General features: G+C 35.2%; 1 protein-coding gene across 1 annotated transcript in view; it reads right to left on the bottom strand.

The window, feature by feature from the left end:
• SLC44A5 (solute carrier family 44 member 5) overlaps nucleotides 1-22,089 on the bottom strand; it is a 53,222-nt gene that overhangs the window by 10,054 nt on the left and 21,079 nt on the right. Inside the window, exons 5-13 of the mRNA XM_045547732.1 lie at nucleotides 19,386-19,509; nucleotides 17,993-18,076; nucleotides 14,968-15,080; nucleotides 9,316-9,447; nucleotides 4,137-4,236; nucleotides 1,911-2,003; nucleotides 1,384-1,471; nucleotides 631-893; nucleotides 12-106 (exon numbers count right to left, since the gene is read on the bottom strand). Coding sequence (XP_045403688.1) covers nucleotides 12-106; nucleotides 631-893; nucleotides 1,384-1,471; nucleotides 1,911-2,003; nucleotides 4,137-4,236; nucleotides 9,316-9,447; nucleotides 14,968-15,080; nucleotides 17,993-18,076; nucleotides 19,386-19,509 — 1,092 coding nt within the window. The remainder of the gene's footprint in view (nucleotides 1-11; nucleotides 107-630; nucleotides 894-1,383; nucleotides 1,472-1,910; nucleotides 2,004-4,136; nucleotides 4,237-9,315; nucleotides 9,448-14,967; nucleotides 15,081-17,992; nucleotides 18,077-19,385; nucleotides 19,510-22,089) is intronic.

The raw sequence follows: 22,089 nt of genomic DNA, 5'->3' as shown, positions 1-22,089 counted from the left end.
TACAATCTTACGTTTAAGACGTTTGTCCATGTACTGCAGGACCATTTTAAACATTTGAATTGATGCAAGAATTAAAGATCCAAATGCTAGGGATCCTGTGTGATATCTGGGCAAAAATAAAATGAGAATAAAATTAAAGTATCTTTACTATTAACTAAAATGACGCTAGTTGAACAGTTTTCACAGGTAAAAGGGACCTGAAGAAGGATTAATGAGAAAGAGCTTTTTGTAGACTTTTATTCAGATTGATAAAGGTCTCCATAGAGGATTTTAAACCATATACATCTGTCTTGCTTTTCATCAACATAAAGGATACCAACAGCCTGTCGTCATAAAATAGGATGTTTGAGCTGATCACTGGAAATATAGAGCCAAGTTAATCTTCGATCTTTAATTTGGAGGACGTCTCTACTTCTTCCCCACACCTATAGCATTTAGAAGGATATTGGCCGGGGTAGGGATTGCAAAAACTGTGGCTACAAAACCCGGAAGAACCAGTGGGCATCCATGAATCTTGGATCATACCTTCAACCTCATTTATATCTTGACACTTGAATTAACTATCCAAGACTGAATTACAAGCACACTAAATATAACTGAGATAGGCGTAGGGTTCAATACAAAGCTTACCGTATGGCTCGTCCAAATGCAGTAAAGAGTGGATGTGGTGGGATGTCATCAGGTTTTTTCATGGCCCAGTAATAAGTAGCAAAGGCACCAGCAAGGGCACACTGACCCAATGCAATGACAAAGTTTATAAGCCAGAGAAAGACAAATAGATTGTATATATGTAAGGTGGGGATGTATTGATGGTACAAGCTCTTTCCGCCATAGGAAGCAAAGGTACACAGAGCCCCAGGGCAAGCTTTGGCAATTTCAGATGTATTAAAAATCTGTACTCAGAAAAAAAAAAAACATAAGAATATAATATTAAATATCATTGCAAGATAACACCTCCCTGCCTTTTCCTCTTTTTTAGCCCACTAGTCGCATGTCCTGTTTTTTCTGCATTAGCTTCTGCTGTATATTTTCTATCACATCATTTTATATAATTCTTTAATGAGCTCTAGAAAGTATCTCATTTTCCATCATATGCTCATCACTCTACACCCACTAAAATTTCACATTTATTAGTGTTATTGTTGACCATATCTACTTCTTGGGTATATGATAAGAGAAGCAAGCTCAGGAAATAATTATAATACCTTCTCTCCATTCTGCCCATTGTTTTCAATGCTCTCCTGACCCACCCTCCCCTATGGTACACAGTGATCCCCATCAGTGCTGCAATCTCTGCTTTAGGATGATTCCAAAAACAACTGCAAGAGGAAATGCAGTAGAATTCTATGTTCAAGTAAGTACAGGAAAGTTTCTTTTACTTACCTCTGGGTCACAGATTTCATTTTCATGTGCACATTGCCCCTCAGGGGCTATGACTTTGTATATAGGTACCCCTGATGTAGCCAAGAAACTGAATAAGTTGCACTAAGGATAAACTATTTGCTGGTTGGTTGAAAATAAATGGACAAGAAAATAATATAGATAACTAAAAAATCCATGGAGAGATTAATCTCAAAAAATTTCTAATATTTTAATAATATTCATCCACCTTCAGGCCTAAATTAGTGTAACATGGGCCAGCTGCACTGAGTGACCCCTTAAAAGCAGTAAAATATACAGAAGCCTCCTTGCCAAGGAGAAGCATCATATGAGAAGACAAAATGAAACAAATCTACCATATGACCTATTAGAAGGGAAATGCAATCAGTAGACTGAAACATTTTTAGGGCTTGGAAAAAAAAAGCCAGTTTTCTTTCGGACATTCCTAATCTTTTCAGGGATAGAAAACTCCTGGTTCCTGAATAGTAACGTGGCTCCGAGGTTTAAAGAGGTCAGTTACCAAAGGATACATTGCTGTCACCGCCCAGTAGGAAATGCAGATTGAGAGCAAAATGAAAGTTAAAAATGGATAAATTAATGTGCTAGGGATGTGTCCGATGGCTCTGAAATAAAACAAACAGTTGAAATTCAAAATGATGTTTGAATCAGCTGTACTTTCTCAATTAAACTTTTATGTGTTAGAGCTAGATATAAGCCTTAGACTGAATTAATTCTAAGAGCAGTGGTAATAACCATTGGACCTTTTTTTTTTTTTTTCTGATCATTCTGGCATATTCTTAGTTGGTTTTTATAATAATTTTTATTTATTCATTTACTTATTTAAAAGTAAATTGGGGCATTTTTCCAATGCTCACATTTGATTCCTGCCCAAAGTCCCCCAAATTCTCCTCTCTTTGGTTATTTCTGTCTGACATATAAAGATTTGATACATTATAATCATGAGATTTCTTCCTTTCGTTTAGATTCTTAGACTTTTAAAATTGAAGAAGACCTTGAAGATCATGTGTTAAACTGTGAGAATTCCTCCCTAATTCTGGAATCTCTTCTATACTATCTTCAAAATGTATTCACTGACGATGGGAACTTACTTTTACCTGACACAGCTTATTTCATTTTTTTAACAAAGTATCTGAAATTTTTTCCTTATCTGCCTCCCTGTAACCTACATCCACTAACTTCTGGGGAAGAAATGACCATTTTACCATCTTTTCCACATAGCAACCCTTTTGAGTAACTCCATATTCTTTTTTCCTCCAGGATAATAATTTCCTTCCACATGGTTTGTGAAATGTTCAACATCCTAGTCTCACTATTCCTAACTACTTCTTTTAAATAATCTTTTCAGTATATGACACTGGCTTAAGCAAATACTGTTTGTTATAGCCTCTGAGAAATAAGATGAAACTCTTACCACTCCTAATGCACTGAAACTTAGATTTCTTTTACATGTGTTACCTTCGTCATCTCACTGTTTGAGCTATGCTGTTTTCTCCTTTCTCCACACACTGCTCTTAAGTGAATTATTCAGTGTCCTTAGGTCTACCCTGTATTTTTACACTGATTTATTTCAGTTCTTAATGTCCCTTGAGCAAACTATCAAACTGCTGCAGTTGTATTGGCCCTTTAACACACACACACACACACACACACACACACACACAAACGTTCACACACATGCATCTTTAGGGGCATAATAAGTAGAGCAAGTTACAGTGAACTGCACAATATCATACACACTATTTAAGAAATAAACCCAGCAAATCACTAGTTTTCAGTGGCTAATGATAGGGCTTCTGTCATTGTGGGAAGGAGAGAGAGTTTAACAAACTGCTTGTTAACTATTTAAACCACCGGTTTCAGGTGGTTCTATTATTATTGAGTAATAATATGTAATTTTGTTAAAAAATCCTTAAGTACTATTAAAAATAATTTGGTTCTTGGTCATTAACAACTTAGTTTCCATAATTCTATTGATAAATAGAAATCATGACCTATTGGCTTTACAATACTGCTTTCCTTGTTTCTTCCATGCATTATTAAAAAGTTTAGAATATTTTCCTCGAGTGACCTTTTGGAATAGTTTGGAAACTATAGGTGTTATTACTTCTCAGCATGAATTTTATGAAATATTTAGTGTTTATTTTGTAACATTTTTTAAAAATAAAAATGGCTCTGGGTATAAAATGTTCCAGGATTATGAGCTTTTGATATAAAATGTGTAGTCTGCTGTTGCTAGAATCAATTGTCCTATTAGAAAATTTTGTCTCTCATACAGAAGTGGTAATAGCACATAACTGACTTTATAGAATTATGGTGATTTAAATTTATGCAAGTGATTTCAACCATTAATATTAACACATGATATAATATACAGTATGGAAATAATATAACATGTAATATAGCCAACTTTTTCATAGCACTTTATCACTTACTTTCACATATGTAATTTTCCTTACACACATTTGGTGTTCAAAAAATGCAAATACATAGACTAGGCAGGTTTTATTCTTATTTTACCCTACTATAATTGAGATTGGGGATATTAAAGGACTTGTTAGCAATGACCTTTCTAATAAGTGGCAGTGTTGAACTTGAACAAGTCTTCTTGAATGGAAAATAGTTTTCTTTAACAAGTCTTCTAAAAGGGAAAATAGTCTGGGGCATCTATGCAATAGACAGTGACTGGCTTTACGGATTGATATACATAATCTGAGTTTCTACGTTAAGGGCCTTACTTGCTCCCTTCCTTCAGCAGGAAAATGGCGACACGGATTCGATGCCTGAGGAAGATCAGCATGAGGATGACACACACTTCAATGGTGGAGAGTATTATCACTTTGAACGGGAAAAAAAATCAGTCTGTAATACAAATCAATACATAAAAACAAACTTTCTCTGCAAAATTCAGAACTGAGCTTTACTATTATTTCTGTCAATTCCGACACCTCATCATTTAAGCAGTGCTACCTTTTCAAAAATGCCTATCTTAGAAATTCACTTTCAAAACCTCCAAGAAATGCTAAGGAATACAGGTTAAAACCTTTAGCTAGAACTTGAACATCTCAGTTGGACTGGCTTCATTTCATCCATAAAAATATTTCAAACCACTTATAGAAATTAGACAGTAGACACTGAAGGAAGAAAGGGCTGCCTGCCTTGCTCGCAATATCTCTTAACTGTCCTTGATGATTAGTAGGGCAGGCTCTTGGCCACCCTGTTTTTATTTTGTGACTTTTTGTGACTCCACCCACCATGGTGGCCACCACTGATGGAATCACAGTGCAAACTCAACACCTCTTAGCCAATAAAAGTCTGAGAATTAAAACTAAGGGAATCTAGTTTAGTCTTGTCTTGTCTCTCCTCTCCTCTCCTCTCCTCTCCTCTCCTCTCTTCTCCTCTCTCCTCTCCTCTCCCTTCCCCTCCCCTCCCCTCTTCTCTCTTCACTTTTCTTCTTGGGACAGGGTCTCGCTCTCTCACCCAGCCTGGAGTGCAGTGGTGCCATCATAGCTCACTGTAACCTCCAACTCCTGGGCTCAAGTGATCCTCCTGCCTCAGCCTCCCAAGTAGCTGGGACTACAAGGCACACACCACCATGCCTGGCTAATTTTTTTATTTTTATTTTTTGTAGAGATGGGGTCTTAATATTGCCCAGGCTGCTTTCAAACTCCTGGCCTCAAGCTATCCACCTGCCTCAGCCTACCAAAGTACTAGGATTACAGACGTGAGCCACTGCACCTGGTCCCCTAGTTTAGTTTTGAATCAAAGTTTATAAATCTTGAAGTGAGGGTTACACAAAATGTGTCAAAACCGTCTTAATGTGAAGTGAGTGAATCTCCAAAGAATGAAGTATATGTGTATAAAGAAAGACAGCAAGAAGAGGAAATCTTGGGTTCTTTTTGGCTTTTTGTTTCCTGGATCCAGGTAAACTTGAAAGACTAGTTGCTTTTCTGTTTTTTTGAATTTGATGAGATGCTTCTATATTTTTATAGTAAACATCCCCTGCTCTTTCCCCAGCCTGCTCCAATTTTCTTTTTTCTTCAGGTAGCTTGAGTTAGTTTTTTTTTTTAACTTGAAGGCAAATAGTATCAACTGTTATATTTCCTCAATTTTAAGACACACCTTTAATTTAGTACTAAGTTTTTAGGAAAAGTAAAGAAACCCTTCATTAAGTGTCTATTCAATAATATGTTAAGATGCATCCTGATTTTAGAAATGTTAAAAAGTGACAAGGTGTGGTTATCAAAATCCAGAAAATATGGCATTACCAATAACAGAATCTGAAAGTATAAAAGAAAGTTAATGGAAACTTAAATTCCCACCAGTGAAGGAAACTTTTTATAACCTCCTTGCTAGATGGTTATTCTGCTCAAGCTTCAACATATCCACTAATGGAGAGATCATTATTTCATTCTATTCTTATACCACTAAAATTCTGATATTCTATCACATACCAGTTAGTATCTCCAAGAAAGTAGAAATCAGTTAACCCAGAGCTATGGGAAGATCTTCATGTAATGTATCATCATGTTTCTACACCTTCTTTTATTATAGTTAAACTATGTGTTTATGTTTTTATGCCCATTTTATTCTTTTATTATAAAATACTAATTTGAGTCCAAAATTGTAGCGAATTGCCATGTTATGCTAAAATCATTATCTTCTTTGGACAACCTAAGAAAATAAAATATATCAGAATCACTTTAAATTCTGAAATTGCATTGTGAAAAATATTGTATATTAAAATGCTACCTTTATAAAATTGCATATTTAAAATGGTGATATTAGATAAATGTAACTGTTTTTTTTTTAACTTATCATACAATCATGTGCTGCATAACGCCACTTCAGTCGATGGACTGCTTATACAACAGTGGTCGCATAAGATTATGATGGAGCTGAAAAATTCCTGTGGCCCAGTGATGTCATAACTATTATAGCACAATGCATTACTCACATGTTTGTGGTGATGCTGGTGTAAACAAATCAATTGTGCTGCCAATCATATAAAAGTATAGCACATATAATTATGTATAGTACATAACGCTTGATAGTGATGATAAATGACTACTGGTTTATGTATTTACTATACTCTACTTTTTAATTGTTATTTTGGAGTATATTCCTTCTACTTATTAAAAACAAGTTATCTGTAAAACAGCCTCAGGCAGGTCCTTCAGGAGGTATTCCAGAAGGCTTTATTATCACAGGAGATGAGAGAAACAAGCATGTTATTGCCCCTGAAGACCTTCCAGTGGGACAAGATGTGGAGCTGGAAGACAGTGATATTGATGATCCTGACTCTGTGTAGGCCCAGGCTAATGTGTGTGTCTGTGTCTTAGTTTTTAACCAAGAAGTTTAAAAAATAAAAATAAATTAAAAAAATTAAGAAACGCTTATACAATATGAAGAAAGAAAACATTTTTGTACATCTGTACAATGTATGTTTTAAGCTAAGTGTTATTACAGAAGAATTGGCTTAAAAAATTCAAATGTTTATAAAGTAAAATGTTACAGTAAGCTAAGGTTAATTTATTGTTGATTAAAGAAAAAAACTTTTAAAAATAAATTTAGTGTAGCCTAAGTGTACAATGTTTATAAAGTCTACAGTAATGTACAGTAATGTCCTAGGCCTTCACATTCACTAACTCACTGACTCACCCGGGGCAACTTCCAGTCCTGCAAGTTCTGTTCTCAGTAAGCATCCTATTCCTATAAAGGTGTACCATTTTTAATCTTTTATACCACATTTTAACTATACTTTTTCTACAGATATGTTTAGGTACACAGATACTTACCACTGTGTTACAATTGTCTACAATATTGAGCACAGTAACATGCTGTACAGGTTTGTAGCCTAGGAGTTATGCAATATACCATAGAGCTTAGTTGTATAGTAGGCTACACCATCTAAGTTTGTGTACAGTCTATGATATTCACACAAGGACAAAATCGCCTAGCAATGCATTTCTCAGAACGTATTTCTGTCATTAAGCAACACATAATTGTACTATATTCCCCCCTTTTGTTTGAATAAGAGCAAATAATAGAAATATATTCGATGCCTATAGAGCAGCTAGTATAACTGTAACTTAACAGAGGTGGAAACTGGCACCTGGGGGCCAAGAGATGTACCCAAGGTCATAAAGTTACTTAATAGCAGAGGTGGGAATAGAACCATCTCCTAACATAATCTAGATGCAAATTATAATTTTTGTATCTATCATTCTGCTTATTCTCAGTGTTTTTGTCAATGAGCATAATTTCACATATATTCCATTGTCTCTGGCACCTAGCATTTGTCCAAACACAGAGCAGGTAATCAATTAATGTCTGATAAATTAGTTATGACAGCTGAGGCTTATTTGAGGAGTGATTGGTAAGATTAGAAAATTTTAATAAGTTTTGTATTTTCCTAAAAGTACATCTCTTCACTGTTCCAATGGCAGATTCTGATTATCTCAATGATTTTGTGTGGAAGGGTCTTACAAGACAGCAGGAGGTGACCGCAGAACCTGTGACTAAGATCCATCCAAGAGCAAAACTAGAGGTTTCAATATATAATGGGTGAAATTTACCACCTTTAGAAATGATAGATAACAGTAAGCGAATTGCAAGAGATGTATAATCACTCAAATTCAGGAAAAAAGAGGGGGATGCAATTCCCAAGATGCCTGATTTTTGTAGTTAAAAAGAAAAAGCTATAAATGAACCAGTTCTTCTGCAACATATTTGAAAAAATAATGTAAGTGAAGTGTACTAGTCTGCATAAGGGCTAGATGGAAAGCCAGAGAAAAAGAACTTGGTATTTTAACCCAGCATTATTTAAGGAAAAGAGAAAAACTGAATTTGGCAGACAAAAGGCATCTGGTGGGGACATCTGCACTGCATAGCCAGGTTATCAAGGTTGGCATCAGCATGAAGAGAACATCCCCCAAGGCTGTCCGAGCCTCTTTGCTTAAAAAGTTCCTTATTGGTAATCTTGCTTCCCATATGCTTGGATCCCAGGACATTAGTGTCTTAGGTGTCATATGTCTGCATTTTGGTCACCAGGAGAGTATTCTAATGGTACAAACAACTAAAAAGGCACTCTGGTGACATAACATGAACTTGTCTTTGAAAGCCTGAGGATTCTTGAATGTAGCAGCCAAATCAAGTGTTCAAATTTATGTGATGGGACCCATGCCTGGAATCATGATGCCCCAGCAAGATATTGCCCCCCCGTCTGAGATTCCTTCCGGGCTCCTTACCAGGCTTCCTGGAATATGTCTCACCTGGCTCTTTAACTTCCACAATATAAAGATGAATTTTTTTAAAGCAGCATGTAATTACAGGTTATTTTTAAAATCTTGATTAAAGAACACGAATCTGTCCAGGGCAAGGAATATTATAATAAAGCCATTCTAGGAATATAAGATTAAAGCCATCTCTGAAATCATTTTGCTTTAAAAATTTTGTTAATATTACCCCAACATATACAATAGTTTGAATAAACACTTCAAAAATGTAAATTTATTTTCAGTTACTTATTACTTACAATTTCTATGACAGTTAAAATGTCTTGTTATGAAAAAATGTTGTTTCTTTTTTTCTTTTTCCTTTTTAAAAACAAGTTTAAAAAATCAAGCATTTGCTTCTCTTTAAATATCTTTCTTAGACATCAGGTTAATGTCTATAAATGTCCACAACCACATAATATTAAGTTGAAGGCAAATGGCTTGAGATCATTGTAAAGTAGTATTTTCTTAGATTATACAATAATTTTACTATAGCTGGAGGACTGTAGACGTATTACCTTTTATGGCATTAGTGGTAAGTGTATTTAACAGGTTACACCAATCCAAGCTTTCCCTTAAGCAAAAATATACTTTCACATTATTAAAATATTGACAAAACCAGTTTTTAAAATCTACTCACTAAATGTGAACCATGTTTGTTTCAGTTGAAAGTACAGGCTTATATTTGTCTGAATCCCGATGTCATATATAGATAACGTAGCATTTGGATGTTCCTGAAGAATGCTGTATTCCTGGTAACAGTGCCATATTCCTTGAAAAAAAAGAAAAACAGACTAATATAAAATATTATTTTCTGAAATAGAAGCTATGTGCTTATCAAATATATCTACATGGAACTTGTCATTTCTACAAAGATACACATTTACACAGTAAATATTGTATTTGTCCTTAATAGTCTAAATGTGTTGCTATATTTGATGTAAATATTTTCACCATTTGCCTGGATGACTGTGGCCACATCTGGCTTTAAATATCCTTTTGACTAGAAAGAATCTTAAGGTCCATCAGTAGAGACTGGTTAAACACGTTATGGTATATTTGTCCAGTAGATAGATGTGTTGAAACTTCCCCCTAAGGGAGATTTATACCCAATACCAATTATTATCTATTGGCTTATTTACTTATCCTTGAAGTTCTATGAATCTTGAGGCTATCTTAATAGATGCATACAGGTTTAGAATTGTAACATTTTTAGTGAATTCAATTCTTTTTATCCCTACTAATACTTTTTATTCTAAACCTATTTTGTCTGATATTATTACTGCTTCTGTGGTTTTCCTTTGTTAATGATTTCTCGTATGTTTTTAACCATCTCTCTTTTTTTTTTTTTTTTACTTTTTAAAAAAGTAAACATTTGTGCAGGCTGGTCTTGAACTCCTGGCTTCAAGCAGTTCTTCCCCCTCACCCTCCCAAAGTGCTAGGATTACCAGCGTGAGCCACCTTACCCAGCCAATCCCTTTACTTTCAAAGGTTCTATTTCCTTATATGTTGTGCAACTTTTGTAAATAACATGCAGCTCCAATTTTTATGTGTATATTTTAATATGACCTGACAATCTCTGTATTCTAATTGGTGAGTTTAAATCATTATATTTAATGTAATGATGTATTTATATTTGTTTCCACCTTCTCACTTTTGCTTTTCCTGTTCTATTTTGCTTCTACAGTAATTTTCTTCCGATTCTTGTCTTTTAAAAATTGATGAGTTTTGTTTGTTTACTTATATTCCATTTTTCTTCTCTACTGATTTAGAGTTATCTATTTTTGTAATAGATTACCCTTGAAAATTTGCTATGTGTGTACTTAATAATCAAGCTTAAAATACTTTAACAAAGAAATACAATTTTGTTTTGTTTTGTTTCCTTTTGTTTTTGAGACAGAGTCTGCTCTTTCACCCTGGCTAGGGTACAGTGGCATCATCATAGTTCACTGCAACTTCCAACTACTGGGCTCAAGTGATCCTCCTGACTCAGCCTCCCCAATAGCTGGGACTACAGGTGTACCACGCTGGCTAATTTTTCTAATATTGGTAGAGATGGGATCTTGCTCTTGCTCAGGCTGGTCTTGGTCTCCTGACCTCAAGCCATCCTCCTGCCTCAGCCTCCCAGAGTGCTAGCATTACAGGCGTGAGACGCTGCACCTGGCCTGGATTTTAGATAACTCAATAATCATCCCACTCTGATTATTGCTCAATAATTTAGTTAATGTACACTTTTAATCTAAAAAACTGGACATTATTATTATTTTATACAGGCAAAGTTATAGTTTAGCTTTACCTACATGTTCACTAATTTATTTTCTTTCACCATCCTTTCTTACACGTCCTATATTTTTATTGAATCGTTTTCCTTCTTCTCCTTACTCTCTCCCACAGCTGCATTCAATCCATCAGGAAATACAGCTGGTTATACATTAAAAACATGTGTGACCATCTTCACTGCTACACCCTTGGCTTCCCTCATTTGTCACATGGACTACTGCAATAGCCTTCTCACTGGTCCCGTTGCTTCTACTCTTGCCCCACTATAGTCTATTCTCAACACGGACTGGAGCAATCACCACATCACATATCTCTTCTGCTCAAAACCTTACAATGCCTCCCCGTTTTACTCAGAGTAAAAGCCTAGGTTTTACAATGTTCTACAAAGCTCTGGCCCTCCCCAAATTCTATGACCTCATCTGCTATTTTCTCCTTTACTCAGTATACCCATCCACACCAGCCCTCTAGCTGTTTCTTCAACATACTCTTACCTTAGGGTCTTTGCTTTAGCTGTACCCACTGTCTGGAACTTTTCCCTCATCTCCGCTGGCTAAGTCCATTGTCTTCTTCAAGCATTTTCTCAGATCTCTTCTCAAATAGACCTATCCTACTAATACTACAATTGTCACTCCTCGTCATGGCACTCTCAATCCCCCTTTAATTGTTCCATTTTTTCTTTTTTCCATAGCAATCATCACCTCCAACATATAATTTACTTAGGTGATAAGCTTCAACAGAGTAAGAACTTTGCCTGTTTGCTTAGTATTGCATGTCAAGAGTCTAAAATAGTGCCTGCACACACTGCTCACTTGATATTTGTTGAATGAATAAAAGAATGTATGACTAGATATGGATTTCTTTTCCCTTACTCTCCTTGGTATAATTTGAGCTTCCTGTATCTATGGATACAGGAAATGTACCCTTATATTTTCATCAGTTCTAGAAAATTCTCAGCCAATAACTTTCAAATATGGCTGATATATATATCAGGCCCCTCTCCACCTATTCTCTCTCTTAACCACCTAATCATATTTTTGCCCCCTTGTCACATTCTGCTGTATTTTGGGTAATTACTTCAGATTCGTATTTCAGTTCATTAATTCTGTATTTTGCCATTTAACTTACCAATTTTTAATCTAACCATTTATTTTTATTTTGAAAAATTCTGTTCAGTTCATCTTCATGTATGCCTGGACACTTTTTTTGATTTTCTGTTTTTGTGATTCTATCTTTAATTCTTTAAACATTTTATGCATGGTTATTTCCTATTTATATCTACTAATTACCTTATCTGAGTTCTTGGAGACCTCAGTCTGCTGTTTATAGTTTCCACTGATTTTTCACACACACAGGACTGTTTTCTTGCTTGTTCAGTAATCTCAGATTTTGTAGATCTGAATCTGTGGAAACCCAGTGACCTAAATTAAGAAAGTTTCATCTAGAGGGGATTTACACCTGTTTCTGTTGGCAGTCAAAGGGTACTACCAAACTGAAGTCACGCCAGACATTTTGCAGGATCCCAGACTTGCTCCAGGAGTTTCAGCTGCGATCCCTGCTCTGCTGCTGACCCTGCTCTAAGTCTCCTGAGTCCCGCACTGGGACGGGCCATCCAGGGCTTCACACGTGTTTCCTGTTTGGTTCCCCACTTCGAATTTAGCTCATGTGTTTAAACATTTTTTTCTTTTGGGAAGATTTCCTTTATTTCCTAAAGTTTATCAAAATACTGTGTTACATAAAACAGTATACCATAATACTCTTTTTTATGCCATTATTTCATAGCAAAAGGGCCCTTCAGACTATTTAGTTCCCTCAGACTGGTGGACGTGAAAGTCCAGGCAATATTTTCCAATTTCTTTTTCTTTTGCTTTCTCTCCTGTCCTAATTTTTTTTTTAAGTTATAGTCCCTGGGCTTCAGTCCTCTTTTCTCAATAATATTTCTGCATAACAATAACAGCAACAACAACAATAGATACTATTTACTGGACATTTACTATATGCTAGCAGATTTCTAAGTTCTTTATATGCATTACTTTGTTTAGTATTCATAGATTCCTATTACGTGGTTGAGGAAACTGTGAATTAGAGAGATTACATATTTGCAGAGGATCACGTGGTTAACGTGGTAAATCTGGGATTGTCCCTTTTTCATCCTTTAAATCCATGCTCATAACCACAGTGTCACATGGCCTCTCCTGTGTACCACTTAACTTGTTCTCGTCAATGAAAATTGTTCCATTGCTGTACGTGAGTATTGGCCAAAAACAGTCTGGCTTTTTTTCTGCTCAGTATGACATATCTGCATTGTTCTTTGCCCTAGTAAATGGGCTGCTGTCAATAGGAAATATAGAAAGTCAGTTGTCCAAGATAGTAGCAGAGGTCAGTTACATCTGGTAACTGACACTCTCTAACCAAATTGGACATTTCCTCACCCAAAAAATACTTGTCACACCATTAATTGCTGTGTTAGCACTACCTAGGAAGTCAATAGGGAGCTGAAATCAGTTGTTTTATCTGCACTTTTTATATATTGACCATCTTTCACCTTTTCCATTGTCAAAATTGTACTAAGATTATTCTTGCTGCTTAAGACAATTCAGTGAAGCCAATGGCAGACTTTACTGCCCTTCTCTTCTTGATAAAAATAAAAGAGTGATTGAATCACATGCCCAAACTCTCCAGTGGAAAAGGGCAGGGGTTATTTTGAGCTTCAAGCAGGAACACAAAAACAAAACATTTTTTTTAAAAAAAGCTTTCTTTGGAGTTTCTGATTAAAGGGATGGCAGTTCTGTGCTCCTCCACCAGACTGCTCCACCTATTATATAATCTGTCACCTGGCTATGCTCAGGAGGAAGTCCAGGTGTGATTCCTGAGCAGCTGCACAGCCGGAGCAGATAAGGAATGCCTGAGAAGACTTCAATGACTGACTAGAAATTCATTGAGGATAATGAGGAGGACAATAACAACAACCCAACACATATCGATTGTTTGCTATGTTCCAGGCACTGTTCTAAGAGCTTTATATTCATTGTCTCATTTAATCTTTAGAATCTTCTGAGATGGAGAGACCATTATTGTGCTGATTTTCTAGATAAGGAAACTAGGTCCTATAATCACTAAGAAACTTCCAGAGTTATCCAGTTGTACGTTATGGTGCTGGATTAGAACCCAGGCTAACTATACAGCCTAGGGATTCAAGTGCATTCTTATCTTAATACACGTAAAGCTTTTCTTCTTTGAGTGATAGAAATAGGAGATTTTTATTTTTGGTGTCTATTACCATAAACCTGTGTTGTCCATCCAAATGGCATTGTAGGGGAAATAATTATTTTGAATAGAAACCTCTCAAACATTCATATTAGCCCATACATTTTTTAGAAGACTGAAAGGAAGCTCCTGTAAGTGATATTCCATGGGAAACACTTTTATTCATTTAGTATTCACATTGTACATAACTTACATGTACTGCTTTTGAGGGGATTGAGTCAGGGGTTAGATTCCTTGAAATGAAGTAGTTTCTCCATATGCGTGTAATTCAAAATACCTGCCTCTAGAGGGCAGTGCTTCACCATGGAGTATCAATTACTAAAAGGTGTGACAGTACCTGGCTTAAAACTACTATCTAAGTTGAAAGAGAAAAATAGATCACACTTCTGTAAGTATGCAGACCTGGTCTTTGATCAGATAGGAAGGTTAAAGGAATAAAAGAGATTGCCTGGAATGTTTTTCATTAATCTGAAAAGGTTTCCTTTTACTTCCTTTTTAAGAACCATGGGGCATGAGACCAAAGGCTGGTAAGGAAAAGAGCAGAGCATTTTTTTTTCAAGATATAGAAGAAAAAAGTTATAGAGACAATATATGCAAAGTTAAATAACTTTTCTAAATTTAAAGCTTTTGTAGGGGTGAAGAATAATTAAACCCACAGCAAGTAAATGCTTTCTGGTAATTGATAACAGCAACTGAAAACAACAAGATTATTCTAATATTTAGCAATTTTAAGGGGAGTGATACCTACCATATCCTATAATTCCAAGCACACCAAACATGAAAATCCAGAAGAGGAATCCAGCTACGAATCTCATGAGTATCAAAAACATCCAACTAAGGACCATGGCAATAATCAGGCCACTAAAGAAAAAAACACCCACAATAAATACAGAGGTCCAGTGTGCTAAGCATAGCATAATGAAAACATCAAGACAACACATTTTGTTCTATTCAAAATGATTCTCAGGTTGTTTTATTTGACCTGGCTATAGAAACATTTAAAATGTTAAAAAGTATAAATAATGGTTTCCATCAAGACTTCCATATGAAACAGTAGCCCATCAAGGACTTTATACATGAGTCATCTTTGTGTGCCTAGGTAAACTAAGTCCAGTATCAGTCATTGTTCAAGGAAAAATACAACCCCTCCAACCTACAGTTTTGATCTATCTTCCATGGTTGCCATGTCCTATTTTTTCCCTTTATACCTATCTACTAAGTGATAAATTGTAAAATGTATCCATGATGAATTTGTTCTGTTCTATCTACTTGGTGACTAGTGGGAACCTTGTGCAATACGGGTGTCTAGAATTAACAGACTAATTTCAGGTCAGAAAGACAAGAGAAATAACTGGCCACACCCTGAACCCATGATTTTGTAGTCATTATCACTGTGGTCCAATTATCTCTAGCAGTTTGTGATGCCTGACATCATCAGACATCTATCTGAGGTCCCCAGTGATCTGTGGGCCATTATTTGGAGCCATGGTAAGTCTTCTGTGTCTCCTGGGCCATGTGACTTTTTCAAGCAATTAATAGCATGATTATTTTCTGTCTAATTTCTTCCTAGAGTTTGACTGAGCTGCTAGAGAAGCTTCTTCTCCCACCCCCCAAATATCCAGGTTAAGGTCATATTAGAGTCTTCTGATATAATTTCCTCAAAGAGAACTCATTAGGATTGGAAACTTGGCCAACTCTTCTAAGAACTGACACCTCTGCTGCTACCTGTAAGTTTCCAAACATAACAACAGACAGAGCCTGGCACATTTATTGAATTTATTGTCTCAAGTGTTGTGTTTTTTAAAAAAATCTCAATAATTACTGTCACTGGACAGATATTAATAACAGCACAGTGTCGAACTGTCATAGTCTTACAAAGCCAAAGCTTTTATAATAACTTCAGAAACCATTCTCTCTTAAAATCACAGACACTTTAATGCTTAAATACTCAATATGGTTGAAGGATTATTCTATGGCATAGTCCAAAGGGAATATTAAAAAATATCAGAGGGGAGAAAAAAGAAAATAGAACTGTTTATTCTGTGTGTTTTAAATTGTTGCATAAAAATTCTAACTGAATAAACGAAGTCCCAGCATATCAGTACTTTGGCTTTATATTTACAAAATAGATGAGAGCGGAAGATTAAAAATAAAGGGAGGTGTTGATGGTCTAGAGGTGTGAGTGGTGTCCTGCTGGAGGAGGTTTCCGTGTCTGTGTTGGGGTGGGGTGGGCAGGAGAGTCTATCATAACGTATACTTTGTTCAGGTAACAGTGAAAAGCCAAATGAAGAAGAAACATGGAAATTATCTAGTAACATTTGGGCCTGACAATAGGAGTCCCAGTTTAAATACTGTCAAGTATAAACTACAATCTCTGCTGGAGATAAATCCTAACACGCTGAAAATAATTACTGTAATTGTTTAAGACAAAGCATCAAAAAGAGCAAAATCTCATAAAATCTAATTATACAGCTCTAAAAACTACTCTCTAATATTTCACACACAATACAGTTTTGCACCATATAAATACATCTTTCTTGCTCCCCTACTGTTTTTATAACTGTTCTTTTTGGGGGGGGTTGTCTGTTTTAAAGAGACAGGGTCTTGCTCTGTCACCCAGGCTGTAATGCTAGAGTGCTGTGTTGCAATCATAGCTCACTGCATCCTCAAATTCCTGGGCTCAAGTGATCCTCCTGCCTCAGCCTCCTGAGTAGCCAGGATTACAGGCATAAGCCTCTGTGCCCAGCTCTATAACTGTTCCTTGAACTCACATTTTCTGTGTGCCTCCTATGTTCAAAGAACCATACAGGAGTTAGGAAGATAAAGATGAATTATACACAGTTACCACCATAAAGAGTTCACAGTTTAGCAGAGGGAAAGAGCTGGCTAAATATAGAATGGTAGGTGCTATATAGAAGGTGAGTGTGTATGCACAGGTATGTATACACACACACAATGGGTATGAAGAACACAGAGGAACAAGTAATCAATTATCTCTGGGGAAGGTAAGAAAGGTTTCATAAATGACACTAAAACTGATTTTAAAGGATGAGGTGGAGTTGCCCAGGACTCAGAAAAGGATATGCCAGGAAAGGAAACGGAATATGCAAAAACATGGGATTTGACAGTCTAGGGATGGGCACATTATTTTATGTGTTTAGAATAGAGGGTTAATCAAGAAACATGAGTGGAGATGAAAATTGAGAAATTTAGTTGGGCTAGGTTATAAAGGGCCTTATAAATATTTGAAGTTTTCACTTTATTCTTTGATCACTAGGGGACCACAGAAAGTTTTAAGCACTAGAAGGTGACACAAGAACCAGCTAGTAACAACAGTACTAGATATGTCAAATACATTTACCCACTCCAGTAAATTGACTGCATTTCCTTAACTTTCTAGGAATACAAATCTTATCTGAAAAATTTAAATCTCCTCCTCCTTCATATACATACCTATATGTATGTATGACATACATGGTTATGTAGCTTCTCATAACTATAATGACTTCTGGAGTACTTTTATAAGAATACTTTTATTAGTAATTTAATGACTAAAATTAAAATTTACATTCTTATAAATTTCTGCTAACACTGGGTATATTTCCAAATATCTTTGACCCATCCTCACTCCATCTGAAAAAAGAAAATGGCAGGAACTGAGATCTGAGTCAACCTTTTATTCATGAATAAAAATAGGGAACTGGAAGAAAGAGTTCTACAAAGATAAAAGCAGAATGGGGCTGGAGAAGAAACATCTATGTGTTTTCACTTACATGAGAATCCAATACCAAGTCGTTGCATAGTCTTCAAACACTTTCATTCCAAGTGCCCTGGCCTCAAAGATTTTATTGATACGACTGAATGCAAAGAAGGAAAAAAATCAATTATTTTTTGACTACCACTAAACAGAAATGTTCCTGTTATGATAAAAGGAATTTTGCAAGCTGCAAAATTTCAATGCATGTTTTTAGAAGCCATCTATCAGTAGTGATTCTTTTCCTAGTCATAACAATACATCACTTCAGTAAACCTGCAAAGGTACCGGCTATAGCTGCACATACAGAGAACATGGTTTTCAGGAATGGTGAACAGCTCCTTTTCCATTGTATGCAACATGCCCTCAATATTGTAGAAACCTCACTGTAAGAAATGAATTTAACTGGTAAGATCGGCTTTTAACTTACAAAATCCCTATAGTCAGGAATGAACATCATCTTTAATTCACCTTCCTAGTCCTCTGATAGCATTGTAGCAGTAAGGCATGACAGAGCACATACTGAAAAGTAAACAAATTATTACTGTCCAGTTTGATGAATTATTAGAAGGAATGTATTCATATAACTACAATACTGTCAGCCCCTTCCTCATGTGCTCCAATTGCAACAATTCCCTTTTCCCCAAAGTAACCACTATTCTGACTTTTGTAATAATAATTTCCTAAGTTTTCTTTCCATTTTTACCATTTACATATGTATCACAGGGCAATTTAATATAGTTATGTATTTTTAAATTTTATATCAATGGAATCATATTTGTATTATTATTTTGTGATTTCTTTAACACGGTTTTATATTTCTGAAATTCATCCATGTTGCCATTACATTCTAAATATGCAGGAGCTGCACTATATTACTTGTACTGCTAACACCTTTCAAGAAAGAGAAATGCTGAGAATATTGTTATTTTTTATATTTAATTCAACAACTTAAGCTATACAGTGAAACTCTCTGTACATTTATGTTTATGCACATGTGTACATGTGTGTGTGCACACCCAGGGAAATATATTCTTCAATAACATGGAGCACCACAGGTATGCAGCCAAGGGAAATGTTAATAGTAAATTTACTGCATTATAGTTAATATGGAGAAATTTGGTAGCACCAATACATTTCCTTAGGTTATATGTCTATACCTTTTGATAGTGAAAGAGTTAACCATTTTGAAAAGCATCATTGTTCTTTCCATTAAATAATTGATTCTGGTTTCTCCTTCTTTAAATGCTTTTGAACATATATGAAGTTCTCCAATCCATAGTGACATGTATATTTCAAAAGAATATGTAATTTTTTTTCCTATAACCAACCTTTAACCTAATGGGAGCTTTAGTCTTGTGTACAATAACACAATGCATCAAAACTGAAAATAGGAATGTGAACAAACATACTTTACAGCCTCTCTGAGTTCTATAACACTTCTTGTCCTTCCATGTCCATCCTGAAACAGCATCCTACTTCTTATTGTTAAATTGCCATTTCTAGAAGAGAAGTCAGGGAAACATCTCTGAAGAACTGTAAAAATAAAATGACAGTAATCACTTTCTCCTTCTTCTTTCATGATGTCCTCCCTTTCTTAAGCTTTCTGATATTTATAATCAAATTCTTGCTAGGCATATAAAGGGCTCAATATAGATAGCAAATTGCCCATTACTTGGTGATCTGAAGATTTTCTGATGGTTCTAAGACTGAAATAGGAAGAAGGTACCACAATCTGGAGTTACATTCTACACTTGATTATTTTATACACAGTATATTCATAAATAAGATGCACAGCATAGGTTTTAAGAGTAACACTGATACATATGTTTTAAGAGTAACACTGTTTTACATACATATGTTTTAAGAGTAACACTGATACATGGTAAACACAGTTTAATAAAAAGACCGCACTAAATTGCATGACTGAATCAGTTTAGTTTTGTTATTTAAAAAAAAAAAAATCTTAGGTGCTCCTTGAGGGAAACCCTGAAAATTGGAGATGAGTGACTAATTCCTTGCAGAATAAGATCCAGTTCAAACTTAAGGCTACTAAGACAACTGAATTTTTGTTTGGGAATTCTTAATTATTTGTCTCTCAGCTTTGTCATTTACATGTTTTTTTGGAGGGGCTGGAAATAGAAATTCCAAAGCTACTGAAAGAGGCCTATGCTTTGTAGACTAGTGTGATTTCTGAGAAGAGTTAAATCACTGTTCGACCTTTTATTAAATAGAATTTTTGCCTCTTTACAAATCTATTATTAAAAATATTTTCAAACCACAATTTCAAATGAAGAGGTAAGAAAAATCATAAATGGATCATTTTCATATTTTTTCTTATAAAATATTACCAATTTGCATGGGTTCATATGGAATTTAAACCTGAAAATATGAAAGCACTTGATATAACGAAAGAAGAAATATGTCTTTATAAAGTCTTTTCTGACTTTCCTGGCTTGAAATGAACTCTTCTCTGCCCATCTCTGGCTTCTGTCACACTTACATTACAGCTGATTCCTTCAGTACCCACCCGACCTTCCTCCTGCTCTTCCCTCCCCTTCTGCAGCAAATTTGACATAATGGCCTCTACTGGCTGCTTCTACTCCCTCTCAGTCCATCAGATGTCTGCCCCACCACTGAGTGGAAATCGTACTCCCAGTAATCCCAATGACCTCCCAATTGGCAAAACCTCCAGATATATTTTAATCTTCATCTTACTTGAACCCATTACCCAGCACACTGCTTGGCACACAGTAGAACTCTGTAAATCTTTGCTGTTGAATGAGTTAGCTTTTCTGAGCCTTTAACATGGTATTAACAGACACTGCCTGCCCCTGACCTTGTTCCACATATTATTTCTGCACACTCTCATCCAATCTGTTAGCTTCCATTACTAAATCTGTTCAGTACATATTTGGAAAGTAGAGAAAATATGAAAGAAGATATAAAACTATACATAGTCCTTCCACCACTCATAGTGAGCTAACATTTTGGTGAATTTCTTTGCGGTCTTTCTTCCTTTTTTTTCATACAGCACATGTAGTGTTTTCCCTTGGGACTTTCTTTTAATATTATTTATTTCTTTTTATAAACTCTTTAATGAGTGAATTTTATTAGCTGCATACTATTCCATTGAGTACTATAGTTAATTTCCTACTAGAAGGAACACAAGTTGATTGCAAGGTTTACTGTAATTTCTCCCTCACTAGACTGTAAGGGACTTTGCCTTATTCATTTTTGTATCCCCAATGTACATTTTATTGTATGATTTAACCAAACTGTACTTGTAAGGGCAGGGACTATGTCTTATACCAATTATGTCTTCGGTGACTAATTATTTATTTTTACATTTTTGCATAAAAATTTATAACACTGATTTTGGCTACAGACAGGGCTTCCTATAAATGCTGTTGCTTGTGGGACCTACATCTTTGCTTCAGGGTCTTTTATGATCCAGAGAAGAGTGATGAGAATATTTAAGACGTGTTTGGTGGTAGCAACTTCAGTTGTATTTGACTTTTTACTCAACTGATGACTATTGCCTTTCTTCCATTTTAAAAGAAAGGCATACATTGTGGAAAAATGGATAAATAGAAGAAAGAAGAGGAGAAACTGCCGACAGTTTTGCCACCCCCCAAAACAACCACTTAACATTTTCATATATTTCTTTCCAATCCTTTTCTTTGAATAGGTGTTTTTTTGATTTATTTTAATTTATACATGCTTACCATTATAAGGCTTATAAGAGTTTGCATTTTATTTAATATAGTATATACATGTGCATGTTATTCTAATACTTCTATTTAATAATTCTAAAATATTTAATGAATATATTATAATTTATTTAGGTATTCTCTTGCTCTTGGATATTAGAGTGTTTCCTTTCTCTTTTCTTTTTTCTTTTTATTGGCAGGCAGCTACTTTAAATAAATATTGTGATAGACATTTTTATGTAAAGTTCTTCTCTGTAGTTAGAAATACAACCGTAAGACAGATAAATGAGTGATTATTTCATTTTTTTCTAAACAAATTATCACCTTAAGTAAAGTTTATAATTTTAAAGAAATAAAATATTGATTTATTCAGGAGATATATAAACATTTCAAATTTCAAGTT

This window comes from Lemur catta, chromosome 3 (assembly GCF_020740605.2).
Source record: "Lemur catta isolate mLemCat1 chromosome 3, mLemCat1.pri, whole genome shotgun sequence".
Taxonomy (NCBI): domain Eukaryota; kingdom Metazoa; phylum Chordata; class Mammalia; order Primates; family Lemuridae; genus Lemur; species Lemur catta.
Note: the sequence above shows the minus strand (reverse complement) of the source record. Positions and strands in the feature narration are given on the sequence as shown.